The sequence below is a fragment of the Sinohyriopsis cumingii genome, chromosome 9, assembly GCF_028554795.1.
Source record: "Sinohyriopsis cumingii isolate HCF-2022 chromosome 9, ASM2855479v2, whole genome shotgun sequence".
NCBI classification, from domain to species: domain Eukaryota; kingdom Metazoa; phylum Mollusca; class Bivalvia; order Unionida; family Unionidae; genus Sinohyriopsis; species Sinohyriopsis cumingii.
Genome location: NC_142969.1, coordinates 37,645,980 through 37,661,395, shown reverse-complemented (window position 1 = coordinate 37,661,395; position 15,416 = coordinate 37,645,980). Strand labels below are relative to the sequence as shown.

The 15,416-nt window shown below is 34.8% G+C and overlaps 1 protein-coding gene across 1 annotated transcript in view; it reads right to left on the bottom strand.

Moving 5' to 3' along the window:
* LOC149791572 (alanyl-tRNA editing protein Aarsd1-B-like) overlaps window positions 1-15,416 on the bottom strand; it is a 42,740-nt gene that overhangs the window by 22,357 nt on the left and 4,967 nt on the right. Inside the window, exons 3-7 of the mRNA XM_089970120.1 lie at window positions 14,987-15,004; window positions 14,070-14,211; window positions 5,585-5,642; window positions 2,555-2,714; window positions 641-757 (exon numbers count right to left, since the gene is read on the bottom strand). Of these exons, the coding sequence (XP_089826246.1) occupies window positions 641-757; window positions 2,555-2,714; window positions 5,585-5,642; window positions 14,070-14,211; window positions 14,987-15,004 (495 nt within the window). The remainder of the gene's footprint in view (window positions 1-640; window positions 758-2,554; window positions 2,715-5,584; window positions 5,643-14,069; window positions 14,212-14,986; window positions 15,005-15,416) is intronic.

Genomic DNA, 15,416 nt, shown 5'->3' with positions numbered 1-15,416 from the left:
TTCCCAACACTTTTGTCAAATTACTGGTCTAAAATATCCCAAACTTACAATGCATTAAAATATTTTTCAAAAGTAATATAGGGTATCCCTATCTATCTTCCTATCTATAGATGGACAGACTGAAAAATAGATGGATAGAGATACCCTATAAGACAGATAGATAAATAGCAGAGGTACAAATATAGTTGTAACTAGTAATATGACTGCTTAATTATAGCCACATTCTCATTAATAATGACAGCAGCCATTGAGGATCAAACCCAGGCACTCTGCTCCACAATCAGAAACACATGCAATGAGACCAAAGACTTTGACTAGGTAGGTCAGTAAGTGGTCTTACCTTCCTTAACCACTACACCCCTCTCTCCTTACCTTAAGACTAACCCCCCAATATCTCTCACAACTCATTCCATAAGGCTCTCTCCAGTACTACCAACAAAAGTGAATATCCATGACACCAATCTATGCAGGAAAGAGGAAAGGACCAAGAAATGATGTTATCAAGATCTGAACCCAGTTCTTAAGGAGTACAGTGCAGCAGATATTCCATTAAATTAATGGGTCGGAACACTTTGGGCTGATTAGAAAGTGGTCTCATGTACACTTAACTATTAAAATTATGACTGAAGAGTAACAATACCTGTAAATCAGCTGTTGTGGACACGTGAGTGCCACAGCACAAACAGGAGTCTATTCCCTCAATGGTCATTACTCTGACTGGTCCAACATGGTCATCTGGAAGACCCCGAGTTCGAAACTGAAATAAGTACCTTTCAGTTTTAGACTAACACAGAATCTTGAATGCAAGCTATGTATGTGATTTGTTATATTTCTCAAACCACGTAACATATGCATACACAAACACACACAGACACTGACAGAAATGCATACACACAAACATACAGACACACACAGAAACACATTGACACACACACACACATGAATAAGAGGCGTAAGTGGGCCTGACTTCATTCACCTTGCTTACATTTACCTAAGAGAACGCAGTAAGCCAAGACATCTGCTTCAGCAAGGTGTTTTCTGCCAAATTTATCTAATGCTGTTAAGTCAATATATTACAAAAACACTTGTTTCAAGGTTTTCTAGTTTCTGTATTTCTTCATCAATATCTAATCACACATCAAAATAATTTGTCCAATGCCAGGACGTTTTGTGTCAAAGCTGGTCAAATTCTGTTGAGCATCCCTTTCTGAATAGAGCTGTGTAACCGTTTTTTTAACTTTAAAGAGCCGCAGCCCAACCTGATGGATGAACATTATTTGTATAAATCTGAAATGATTTTAAGACAGTCACTTTCTGTCAAACTTGGTCCAATTCTGCAAAACATTGAAAAATCTCAACCATATCTGATGGCCAATGGGCATCACATGTACAAGCTTAAAAGCCCTTCACACCAGAATGCTTTTTGTAAAATCTGTTTAATTTCTGTCAAGTGGTTTTTGAGAATGTATTTAAAGAATTCTCCATACTTATTAAAAGTGGCCATACATGAAACCGAATCAACATCAATTGTATAAATCTGAAAGCCATTGATACCAGATTTCTGTCAAATTTTTTCTCTGATTCTTATAAAAAAAATTTTAAACATTTAAAGTAATTATTAATAGTAAAAATAGGCCTGATAAGCTTACAGATTGGCATCATTTGTATCAATATAAAGAATGTTAATGGCCGCATGCATGTGTTTTTTGTGTCAAGTTTGATTAAATTCCGTTTATCAGTTTTGTAGAAGCTGCTTAAAAGTTTTCTACTTTTAGTAACTGGCCATATTTGAAAATTTCTAATAATATAACAAGGTCTTCACGAGATGATTCTTTCTGTTAACTTTGGACAACGTGGTTTCAGAGAAAAAGTTGGGTAAAGTTAGTTTTTATATAAAGTAATGGTGGCCACCTTATATGGTAGAGCATTTGTGCAAAACTTACAGGTCTTCATGCCATGATAGTATCTGTCAAGTTTGGTCAATTCTATTCCGCAATTATGGAGAAGTAATGTAAAGTTTTTATTTATTTTCTTCAGTAATTGCAGCCATATTTGATTGTGGATCAACATCAATTGTATACATTTTGAAAGGCTTTCTGTGCCTAATTTGGTGTTTTTTGAGACATGGAAAAAAGAAGTTTCTACATTGGCCAAACACAGGAAAAACTATACCACATGCCAAGCTCACTCTGCCTTATGACCAAGTGACATAAAGTGAGTATTTATTGTTTCCACCTTAAGATGTTTTGTTTCTATTCTGGATTCTTCTGGCTCCCTCCATTGCATTCAATGTATCATGCCAAAATACTGAACCATGTAGTAAATTAAATTAAAGTATCAGAAACTTTATTCTTTAGCAAATTCGGTTTGTCTGACAATACTTACCCAAGCATATTAATGGTAGAAAATAAATTTCACTACCTCCTGAAAAGATGAAATGTCATTCTTCTCATCTTTATACCAATAAACAAAGGGAAGAAATTCTCATAAATTACCTCCCATTCCTACCACCATTTCATGATCAGATATACTGTTGAATAAGTGTTTTCTTTACCTCCTCAACTCGAGGGTCATTTTTATCTTCATAATATGTAGGATAAACTTTGATTCCTTCAAATATCTTTTGGTTCAACACTGCCTCCAGTTCAGAAACCTGCTCTGTTGTCATGCAAGGGGTGTCTAATTCTATGTAGCTTGTTTTTTCTCCAAGGTACCTGTAAAACAAACTTCAAAGAGTACCAAACACAATACACAGTAACCGCTACACTCCAAACTGGTTGGGTTTTTTTTTTGTCACATCACTTCCAAACTTTGGTGAAGGTATCTGCAATCTACTCCAAGTCATCCTTCAAAAACATTTTCCCTTCTGGTTCACAATGACATTGCATTGCATCATTAAAACCTCCAAATCTACTGATTCAAGGGCAACATACTTCTGAGGGCTGTAACCTTGACCAATGACCTTAAACACCATAAAATCTGCAGGTTTCTCCATATCCTCTAGGACAAAATATTGAGAGGTTTGCTGAGTAGAAGTCACCATGTTAAAACTAGTGTCCCTTTCTGGGTGACAGTCACCTTGACAACTGAGCTTTCAATCCAAGTACCAATATGTCTTTTGATACGCTTGAGGGGATATTTTTTTGTTGAAGTTATAGAACTCAAGTTATCGCATTTTCCTTCAACAGGTCAGAGTGATATGGATTTGTGACCTTCTGATGTAAAATCAATATGCTTTTCTACTACACTAAAGATGAATCCATCTGCTAAGTTTGCTATATAAAGACTAATTCTTATGCAATCAGTTCACTTTTAGCTGGTGTGACATAAATGATTCCATTATATCAGACCAAACTAAAATTACATGACCTTTTGGCTGGTGTAACAGAAATGATTCTGTTATATCAGCACAAATTCAAACATTGCAGTACATGGTTCACTTTTAGCTGATGTGACAGAAACGATTCTGTTATATCAGCACAAATTCAAACACTGCAGGACATGGTTCACTTTTAGCTGATATAACAGAAATGATTCTCTTACATCATCCTATATTCAAACACTGCATGATCAGTTCACTATTAGCTGGTGTGACGTAAATTAATCCATCACATCATCTTGTATTCAAACATTAAATCAGCTCATACTCAAATATCACAATTTGCATGTGCTGCTTCAGTACAGCCTTTTTCATGTTTGAATAATTAGGTTTTTTTTAAGGATTTAGTCTATAAAGTAAGTACAATGTAACTGATCACATCAAAACAATGATCCTAAATAGTTAAACACAAATAGTTCCTTCAGTGCATGGGAAAAACCTGAAATCCTCATGCTGAAATGCTTCTCATGCTCCTGCAAATATTTGGTTGTGCTGGTGCCAAAATAAGCAAATATAAGACCAAACTTGTCAGAAGCCAATGATCACAACTCAGGGTGCAATACTGAACTTTCTTATGTACCTATAACATCTTCATCAGCATCGTATCATACTAGTATAACCCAATCAGTTTATCATATCCCAGTTTATATCATATCATGTCCCAATCATTATCACATCATATCTCAACTGATATCATATCATATCCCAATCATTATCACATCATGTCCCAATCAATACCACATTATCAAACCCAATCAGTTTATCATATCCCAGTTAATATCACATATCCCAATCATTATCACATCATGTCCAAATCAATGCCACATTAACAAACCCAATCAGTACATCATATCCCAGTTGATATCACATATCCCAATCATTATCACATCATATCCCAACTGATAGCATATCATATCCCAATCATTATCACATCATATCCCAACTGATATCATATCATATCCCAATCATCATCATATCATATCCCAACTGATATAATATCATATCCAAATCATTATCACATCATATCCTAACTGATATCATTATATCATATCCCAATCATTATCACATCATATCCCAATCATTATCACATCATATCCTAACTAATATCATTGTATCATATCCAGTCATTATCACATCATATCCCAACTGACATCATATCATATCCCAATCAATGCCACATTATCAAACCCCAATTAGTATATCATATCCCAGTTAATATCACATATCCAAATTGTTTCATATCATATCCCAATCATTATCACATCATATTCCAATCAATATCATATCATATTCCAAACAGCATCATATCATACCCCAATCAGTATCATATCCAAATCCAAACCACGTTGTATCACATTTCTGTTTCATAATATATATTGCATAAATCTGATAGTGGTTTAACGTTCCGCTACATTGGCATATAAATCAGTTTATAGTACCCAAACAAAACACAGTTTAAAATATTTAAACAAAAAATGTCTTTGAAAGTTTCACCTTTATAACATCCAATTATAATACCTGTAAATAATTCAGTTTAAGAAAACCACTTAATTTTGGCACTGCATGTGCAAAGACCTATACAGTACATATTTGGCACTTTATGTACAATGACTTTTATGGTATATATTTTGGCACTGCATATACAAAAACATATACAGTATTATTTGGCACTGTATATACAAAGATCAATACAGTATTTATCTGTCCCTGCAAATACAAGGACCTAATAAAAGCATACAGTATTTATTTGGCACTGTGTATACAAAGACATATAGAGCATTTATTTGGCACTGTATATACTTATATAGTATTTATTTGGCACTGTATATACATATTTATTTGGCACTATATACAAAGACCTATATAGTATTGATTTGGCTCTGCATATACAAAGACATATACAGTATTTATTTGGCACTGTATATACAAAGACCAATACAGTATTAGCTTGCACTGTAGATACAAAGACCTATACAATATTTATTTGGCACTGTGTAAACAAAGACAGAAAGAGTATTTATTTGGCACTGTATATTCTTACACAGCATTTATTTGGCACTGTATAAACACTATTTATTTGGCACTGTATAAATAAAGACATATATAGTACTTATTTGGCACTGTATATACAAGGACCTATACAGTATTTATTTGACATGAAAACTTAGCTGTGATGGAAAAACAATACATGGAATCGCAGCATACCAGGTAGTAGTTCTATATCCATACATGTTTTCTGCTACTGCAGTAATCAAGTGCTGTCCTGAAAACATAAAAACATTGATTTGAAGATCACATTTTTTATACAAAGCTGATGTTCTTCACACATGACATATCATAAAAAAATACTATCTATCAATGACTGCAAATGGCTGGCTGGTACTTTCTCCAGGATGTGAGACTGTACAAATCCCCATTAAGTTTAATGAAACCCCATTAAAAAAACTAAAACAAAAATCACACAGCCATGTTGTAATGGGACACTGTCATTGATTGTCTAGTTATTAATATTATTTTACCAACTTCAACTGGCAAGATTTGACAATGACAGACATGCAGTTTAACATATCTGTGTTTACATTAATATTATTTAACCAGCTTCAATGGGCAAGGCTGTTCAGCGACAGACATATTCAGTTTTGTGGTATCCATTGATAATATCTGTTTTAAAGGCAGTTCTAATGTAAGCAACATAGTGTGGCTTTCATAAAATGAAACACTGTATACTTCTCACTTTACAAGTTATTTGTTTGAATCTCAGTAGTGATAACCTGGACAAATAAGATTTTTTAGGTTCAGGGTTTCTGTTCACACACATTTGTGCATCCCTGACAAAACAAAAATAAAAAAGGATGCTTTAAAACCCCACCATAAGCGTAAAACTGTTATAATAAATCATGATCAGGTGTAAATGAGCCTTTAGAGTAATTTGTAAGTACCGGTATGTCTCAGCCACAATGAAGCAATTTCAATACCCATCTCGGCACAATTACTTATGCATGCACCTTGGCTAGTTTCCAGTAATCTCAGTTTTAAATATAAACCCTGCTGAATGGGTACCAGATTACACAAAGTGTGTATGTGTGTGATTTGGATTTTTAACATAGCTTTTAAACAAATTCATATCGCTATGATGTCTGCAGCATGGGAGTCTATAGTGATGCACTGGGGCATCATGCTGCAGACATGTAGCATCATGTTCCACCCAGTCACATTATTCTGACACCAGGCCAACTAGTCTTAACACTAACCTCTGAATGCTGAGCACCAAGCAAGGCATCTGCTAGTACCATTTTTATAAGACTGTGGTATGACTTCGCCAGGGTTTAAACCTGTGACCTCCTACATTTGAGGCAGATGCTCTAAGCACTTATGCCACCGGAGATTACAGAAAGAAAAGTGTGGTATATTTCAGTACAAAAGATAAAACTATTTAAACTTACTTCATTTTTAGTATATGTATTCAGCAGCTTTAATAAAACATGTTGGAATATTATTTGTTTTGTGTTCTTCCTCTCCACCTTTAAGCTTGAATATTTGCAAGATTTGCTGGCAGACTGGGGGATCCAATGATTGTATATCCTGGTGGATGTATATTCCCAATGAGAGAAGGTGCTGTGATAAACGTAAATCCACTATTTTGGAGAAGCTCTGAGGAAAACTGCAGTGATAATATCATCCTCTAATGTTATCCCAATTTAAAGAAATGCCACCTGAGATGTTTTGGAATGCTTGTTTAAAATATCTTTTAATAGAATTGAAATCATCTCTTGCTTTATGGAAATTTTTCTGCAACTGATTATCTTTCAAATACATGTATGTATTATTTATTATCATTACAAATAGATAAAACAGAGTCCGCTATAACATAAAAGTATCATAATCATAATTCTCTTAATGAGTCTCTATTTCTGCCACAAATGCAACTTACAAACTTGACAGTGGGACCTTCTTAAAACCCATACATTTCAAATGTGGTCGACCGCTCTGGCAGCCTAGTGGTTAAAGCATCTGCCTCAGATGCGGGAGGTCATGGGTTCGATCCCCGGCTGAATCATACCAAAGACTTATAAAAATGGTACTAACAGCTGTCTCACTTGGTACTCAGCATTACAAGGTTAGTGTTAGGACTGGCTGGCCTGGTGTCAGGATAATGTGACTGAGTGGGACATCATCCTACATGTCTGCAGCATGATGCCCCGGTGCTAGACATCACTGGATCACCCAACATTTGGGACTAGTATGTTTTGGTAGTCCTCAGGGTTTAACAAAATTGGATCGCCCAACATTTGGGACTAGTATGATGTTTTGGTAGTCCTTTTGATTTTCTGGCATGAATGACCATTTTACAAAAACAGGAACACTGCTGACTTTTACGTAATCTGTTGTAACCATGACCACTTTGGAGTGTATGTAAAGTACTGATTCTTCAAAAACAACACTCCTATGCATGACTGCATCACAAAAAGAGAAATAAATACCACTGACCTTAATTTGACCCTTTGAAGCCACAAATGTTATTAAAGTATTTGTGCTACAAAAAAACTAAGAAGAATGATATTCAAGTCTGGCTACCAGATGTAGGTAGCTGCTGTATGCTATAAACTGTCAACCAGAAAAAAACTGTATGCATGGTCAGTGTTTCCCTTTACCCTCATTTGCGCTTCAGAGACCCCCAAATTTTGTATCTGACCCCCAGTTTTGATACCAAAGTTTGTTTTTTACTCAGTCTGACCCCCAGTTTTGACACCAAGGTTATTTTTGACTCTCAGTCTTGTACCCGTAGGGATACACTGATGGTTCCCACACTTTTCTAAATATAAACTTCCAGGTCTTTTCCAGGATGAAAATAATTTGTTTAAGGTTAACATATGACCATTACTGAATGGAATTAAAGAACATTTTGGATTATAAAACATGCATTTTCCAAATCTGAAGATGTTTCTCTTTCAAGACTCCAAAATATATGTCAGAAAAGATGATCATGTACAAAACCACAAAATGAGTCACACAAAACAAATCTGACTATATTCCTATAAATTGGCATTTAAAGCCATTTCAATGTACAGAATACAAATTCTAACTTTCCTTTGCTGACCTGAATTATGTTGCTATGTGGAAACAACATAATGAGCATAAATTATTTCGTTTCCTTTCAAACCTTTAATTCTAAAGAGCAATATATGTGCATGTTATACAAAGTAAACATTTCTTATCACAGCATAAAAAACCCAACCAATAAGTGCGAAGTATTATAATCTTATCTTGTAACAAAAAAAGTTTAACCCTGAAATTATGTGTGCCAATAAAATCTCAAACAAGATTTTTCAAAAAACCTAAACTCCTTAGGATGATTTGGTTAAAAAATTCCATCATTTAAAAAGGTTGATTTAAATTTTGACAAAAGACCTTCAAAATTATATATTGTTCTATAAACAAGGACTGAATTTTCTGTAAAATCTACTTGTCTTCTTGTAGTTCTATGAACCAGTCTCCATACCTGTATTGATACATGGGCTCGTATCGTTTCTAAATATATAATAAAAGGGATGACAATTTCTCATTTCTCTTGCATTCTATTTAAGATCTGAAATCAATGATTCAAGCTACATGTCACTGTGTAATAGTTTTGCACCAAAGTTCAGCTCAGAGACTCAAAATTTTTATAATCCGGATTTCCTCCAAATATTCCAGCCCCATTTTTCACATTTAGTATGGAGTGTGGGTTCAGAGCAATTACATATAACAAATTTGGAATCTGCCACCACCGTAAGATAGCTTACCAGCAGGCCTAGCAAATTTAAACTATGTTATATCGACTTGCAATGCCTGCATGAAATTGATAGGAAAATTATTTATTTTCTCAAAAATGGCATGTATTATAATCGTTATTTCTTTAAACCGCTGACAGACTAGTAGAAACTCAGCATAGATGAAACCTGACCCGGTACTCGCCATTTGCATTAATAGTCACATGACTTCACAAATCTCAAACAACAACACCAGAAGTCCAATAGTCACATGATATCAACAACAACCCCCTTTTTAATGTTGTTGGACAAAATTTCAGTTACATTAAATGAAATTCTGATACCTTTTGTAAAAACCAAAAAGAATACATAATTCTCAACATATTTATTTCGAGAACAACTACAAGAACTTAACCAGTCTGATTCATCAAGCAGAGTAGTCTGGTTACCTGTTATGTATGCTCCCTGCATGAGATAGCATATGTCACAACAAAACTCCGAAAGTTGGTCTCGGAATAAATATAGAGAATTTTGTGCCCTTTTATTTTTGTATTTTTATTACAACCAGTATACGACTTTCATTTAATATTTTTTTCTACAATGTTTCAAAATGACGGTTGTGAGATTCTGCGTGCTCGTGCCATTAGCAATCGAAATTGCTAGTACCAGTTTAAATTTCATAAATGCATTAGTTTGATCGTCTTTCAGCAGATTAAAGGCATGGCAATTTTAATACTCGCAATTTCTGAGAAATTAAATAATTTTTATATTGATTTCATGCAGGTATAACTCGACTTAACGTTTAAGTTTGCATGCCCATCCCCTAAGCGGCTGTGGTTTAATGCCACCATGTTGGCCTTCTGTGATGCTAGACTGGTTTTCATATCTTATATATAAAAGAGATACGGATATTGAGCAGTCTGGGAAACAAAAAGTCTACTAGACAAATCAAATCCACTGAGCGTTTGGATTGTCTCAACTAATATATTTATGGCAAGCACCCAAATGATCCATACTGTAACCTCCTAATATTCTGGTTAGAACATGAAAAATTTAACTCACAATCAGTTCACTTACGACTCAATTACATAATTGTTTCGGGTGTCAAATTGTGGAGGAAATTTCCTGGGGTTTTCCTGACTTTCATCAATATTTGCAAAATTTAAGGACTTTTCGTGGTCGTGAAAACAATTATCATTCCTCCCAACTTTTTCCTGATTTCCCAGTAGCGTGGGAACCCTGTGTATGTCAATAAATGCCACTGCAGTTTCAAAGTCCTGCAAATCCCAATAAGACTACATATTGCTTCTTTTGAAAGGAACTGTTACAGATATATATAGTCAATTCAAGAGTTTGTATTGATTATTTATCTTTTGTGTAACACTGCAAAACCCCAATAATGCCCTAATACGAACTGTTTTGAAATGGCCTCACTGTAGTGGTTGAATATGCAGTTCGTCTTTGGAGTCGATGCATAATGCCTGGAGGTGAATAATTAGTTATTTTCCAGACCCGATTGTCACTGTAAAAGATTTGTGCAGTTCATTTTTTGATGTTACCATTATTAAAGCCCAAAGTAAGTCATCATCTGTTCACTGTGCTGACTGATAGGTTAATTCTGTCTCTTGATTTCATTCATTGGTACATATATATTCCATATGTACCTAAAGTCTGATCACGTCGTAAAGTGTTATCAGAGTTAACTTTGCAGTTTTTATGCTACATTTGTGTGTGTGTGTGTGTGTGTGTGTGTCTGTGTGTGTGATTTGGATTTTTAACATCGCTTTCATAATTTCTGTGTCCTACTGCTATGATGTCTGCAGTGTGGCAGTTTGCAATGATGTCTCCCTGACATATTATTCTCACACCAGGCCAACCAGTTCTAACCAGTGCTCAATGAAATTTTTTTTTAGGCACAGGCCCACAGATGCCATATTCAATTTTATCCCTTGTGAATACAGTTGTGACGAAATAGTTAGTATCACACTACAAAGTTTTTTTCTTCAGTAAATTGAATGTTATGAATAAACATTATTCACATAAGTTTCTGATTTTTAAAGCCCCTACAATAGCAATATAGTAGAAAAGAAAAAAAACGTCACCAATTAATTTTCAATCCCATGAATGATCACTGTGAATGCTGTGTAATTTTCTCTGCAAACAAAATCGCATCTCCATTTCCGCCAAAGAAACTCAGCCAGTAAACACCTGGCATGCCTCTACCATATATGTAAACTTTAATTACCATGATTAAATTAAAAGAAGGAATAAAGCAAAATATACCATGCAGTATATGTGCTCATAAAGAACTAATTCAGAATAAATATTTTATTTAGTAAAGAGTGTTATGTTCCTTAAGAGTTAAACCTAAGGATATAAGGTGGGATACAAAATGTGGGAAAACAGTTGCCACATGTACAATAACTTGTGACTGCAGATCACAGCTGTTAAAATGAAGTCCTAGGCATCGTAAGTTACACCAAAATAGGGCATTGTTTATTTGCCAATCAACTGCTGGTGCTTATATACACACACTGTAGAACATGGTTTCTTTGAAGTATGTCCGAAAGTCAGTCCTTTTCACAAGGTAAATGCAATGATAATTATTAACTGTTAATTAGTCACACTGGCTTATTGTTTGTGTACTTAGGTCTAACCTTTAGCTATTTATGCAGTTTAGCCACAGCTGACCAAAATATGAAAAGGGGGCTTGTCCTGGGGGAAAATAGGGTGCGCCACAGGGAGAAATGATACATCCCATGGGCACTCACACATTAGGGCAAGGGGATGGGAGCAATAGTCGCCTCCCTCAATTTCACCTTTAAAACATGTGTTGGCCTATGTCCATAAAATTTCATGGCTGACCACTAGTCTACATGTCCCCCTCCACCAAAAAAAAATGTTTCTGCAAGCACCTCTGGTGCCTCCGTTGAGAATTTCATCCTTATTGGACCTGGAAGATAGGTTAATATTTATTGAAACCGGGACTTAAAAAATGCCACGTAAAAAAACTCCCCATTTTAGGTCCATATCTCACTATTTTATTTGCTATTCACCCTACCTGGCTTTTGACAAGTTTACAGGTATGCCAGACTCCAATTTCCACATGCCCAAAACTTCCCCTCCTTTAATATTGTCACACAACGTTGTTATAGCTACATTTCTAATATAAATTTAATAAAAATGAATTACACTTGAACGCAATTCCAGTAACTGAAATGATCATGCTTTGCATTCTATATATGCAGTAAAATCTGACTTCAAAGAAACAAACTTGTCAAAAATATAATACATATCAGCTTAGACATTTTTAATCAAGGCAATAATATGTAATAACTTTTGATCTTGTATACACATCTATCATCTCTTTGATGTACCTTTAATGGTTTGTTCCACTTCCTGATCCTACCTATGCAAATTAGCATTTTGGGTTCACCCACCACTACTTTCAACACATCTCACTAGCTATTGTCAGCCAGTTAATGTGAAACTTTAATTTTATACCTGACCACTTTTCCTTTAATTCTTCTATTTAAGCTGCCCAAGGGATAGTTTTATATCAGTTTCAGTCATTATAGATTACCTTTGATACAGGACTACACAAAACTGTTTTTTTTTAATTTGTTTTTTTTTTTAAAGATTAGCGACAATTGTGTTTTCTCGAAACATGACTGTGTCAGGGGATTTGGGAGTACAAAATCATAATTTTAGCAAAGCTTCCATTTGATTAAAATCTGATCTCAATTTCATGTAGGACAGTGGTAATCTGATTTAGATTATGGCATGCATGTCAACATCTTGAAAGTACATCCACTCATTACATCAGTGCAATCAAAGTTTCCTCAGGCAAATTATTTTTTTCAACAAGCCTGACGGGCACCTCACTTTGAATACAGGACGGGCCCAGACTAAAATTTTAGGTGCCTCAGGTGTCAGGCTATCAGATTTTTTAAGCACTGCTTACACTCACCTCTTAATGCTGAGTGCCTAGCAAGCAGCTGTTAGTACTATTTTGTTATAATTCATTGGTATGACTCAGGTGGGATTCAAACCCATGATCTCCCACATCTAAGGTGGACACTCTAACCACTAAGCCACCAGAGCAGTTGCTAGATTTTAAGTTTGTCTGAAATTTATCGCCATGTCAAGCTGACATATGGGCAGGACAAATAAACATTATCTTACTAATTCTGTAGTTCATACACAATCCTACATGTACACATCATCTTCAAATATAATTGCAAATGTTTCATAATAGATCATAGTACATCTTTATTACTTTGCTATGAAATGATTGCAATATTTTGACAAAAACCCTGAATAAGGAATAACATCAACTGTAGATATTGCGCTTCTTAAACCTGGTACATTTTGATCTCGAAAAAAGGTAATCTGCACAAGCCTATTATCAAAGACAACCTGTCTTGAGAGACTGCTTTCTGTTGGCAGAAGTGGTTATCTCACAAGACAGGTTTCACTTGTACAGACAATTTTTATCCAAAAATAAAGGTCATATACCACAGATGTGATCATGGAATCAAAGAACAGACTGATAATAGATACTGATTTAACTTAACATAATACACTCACTTACAAGTTGAGTCAAACTTCAAACAACAAATATCCTGATCTGCCATAACATAATGCACATACCGATCGAGGTCTGTGTTGTTTGTCTACTTATTACTCCTAACAAACTGTACAAACCCAGATCTTCCAGAGCATTATGTGATGTCATATCCTGTGTCTGTGCAGTTTGCAACTGCACTCGACTTATAGGTATTTACGTATGGCATCCTGAAGAAACAGCATAAATAGCTAAGAACCAGAAGGCAGTGCTTATGAGCCACTGAAAGGCATAATAGTCATAAATCATTCAATCTTTTTATTATGGTTTCCTTAAATACAACTGAATTATGCTAGCCTCTTTAATCATTTACCTGAGTGCTGCTGCATGTTGTCAAATCTCCTGGTCCAGTCAACTTCAAGCTCTACCTCTGTCCCCACTGGAATTTCTGTCTTTACAAAATTAATGGCATCTGCTCCCCTCCTGGTAATCCTCAGCACTGGTATGTCATTGATCTATATGTTATTCAATAGAGGGCTGCATTATAACCTACACGCCTGCTTGGGTTTAGGATCATAATGACATTTAGAGCTCTCTACAGTGAAAGTCCCAACTTCCAGGACCATCAGTTCCTTATCTTAAAAGCGTCAGTTTTTTTGAAAAGAAATTGTGGCCATTGACTTCAATTTTTGGACTCCTACAAGTTCTGAGATTGTGTGCATAGTTGCAAAGCATCCTGTAGTAAATTCATTACTTCATATTTCATATCAACCTGGCCAACAATTCATATGAACCTGATCCAGGATTCATATTTCATATGAACCTTGTCCATGATTAATGGGGTGACACAGATGAATGTTTACATGTAGTGAACATGTGCTATAACAGTTATCTCCCTTCAACTGTTGTATGTATGTTAAAGGAATCAGTGAATCGGCAAATTATTGTATCTGAATTTATTTTTCCTCATTATGTCCACTGATAATAATAAATATCTAAAAGATGTATTTTTATATTATATAATAATTAATTACCATGGTTATATTATGAATGCTCTCAATTTTGTCCTTTTCCTCTGTGAAAGATTTTCTTCTAAAAACAAACTAATACAATCAACAGCTGTACAGAAAACTTTTGTTGAAAGGCATCAAAATGTTTGCAGATAATAGTCTTTTGTTTCATCTTTCAGTTTTTTGTTTACAGTATCCTTCCCATCTAAAATAGTTCAAAGATAAACCATGGCAGCTGAGAGAGAGAGAGAGAGAGAAACAGCGAGAGAGAGTAACTTACGGTCCCTCTGTCGTCGGGCTGAAACATAAGAAACATATACATCATTTAAAATACTAACAGCATGAAAGTGCAGAAGTACAATCTTCTGACCTAACAGACAGCATGAAATCTGATTTGAAATAATTCCAATGTAATGAATCCATGTTCATAATGAACACTTTCAGGATTAAATTAAATCCATTTTCAGCCTGCCTCAGAATAAAGGACACCAGTCTAAAGAGGATATTTTAGGACAAATTTTGTTCCAAGTTAAAATTATTTTTGCTGCACATAAAGGGCATTTCACTTGGATATAAAAATGATTCATTAAATTTCCCAAACATAGTGTCTATTTAGCACCTGCATCAGCATTAACAAAATGTTGATGGATTTATTTTGAATTAATACATAAAATATTTACTTCAACTAGTATTCTGATCTGAAAGTTTAA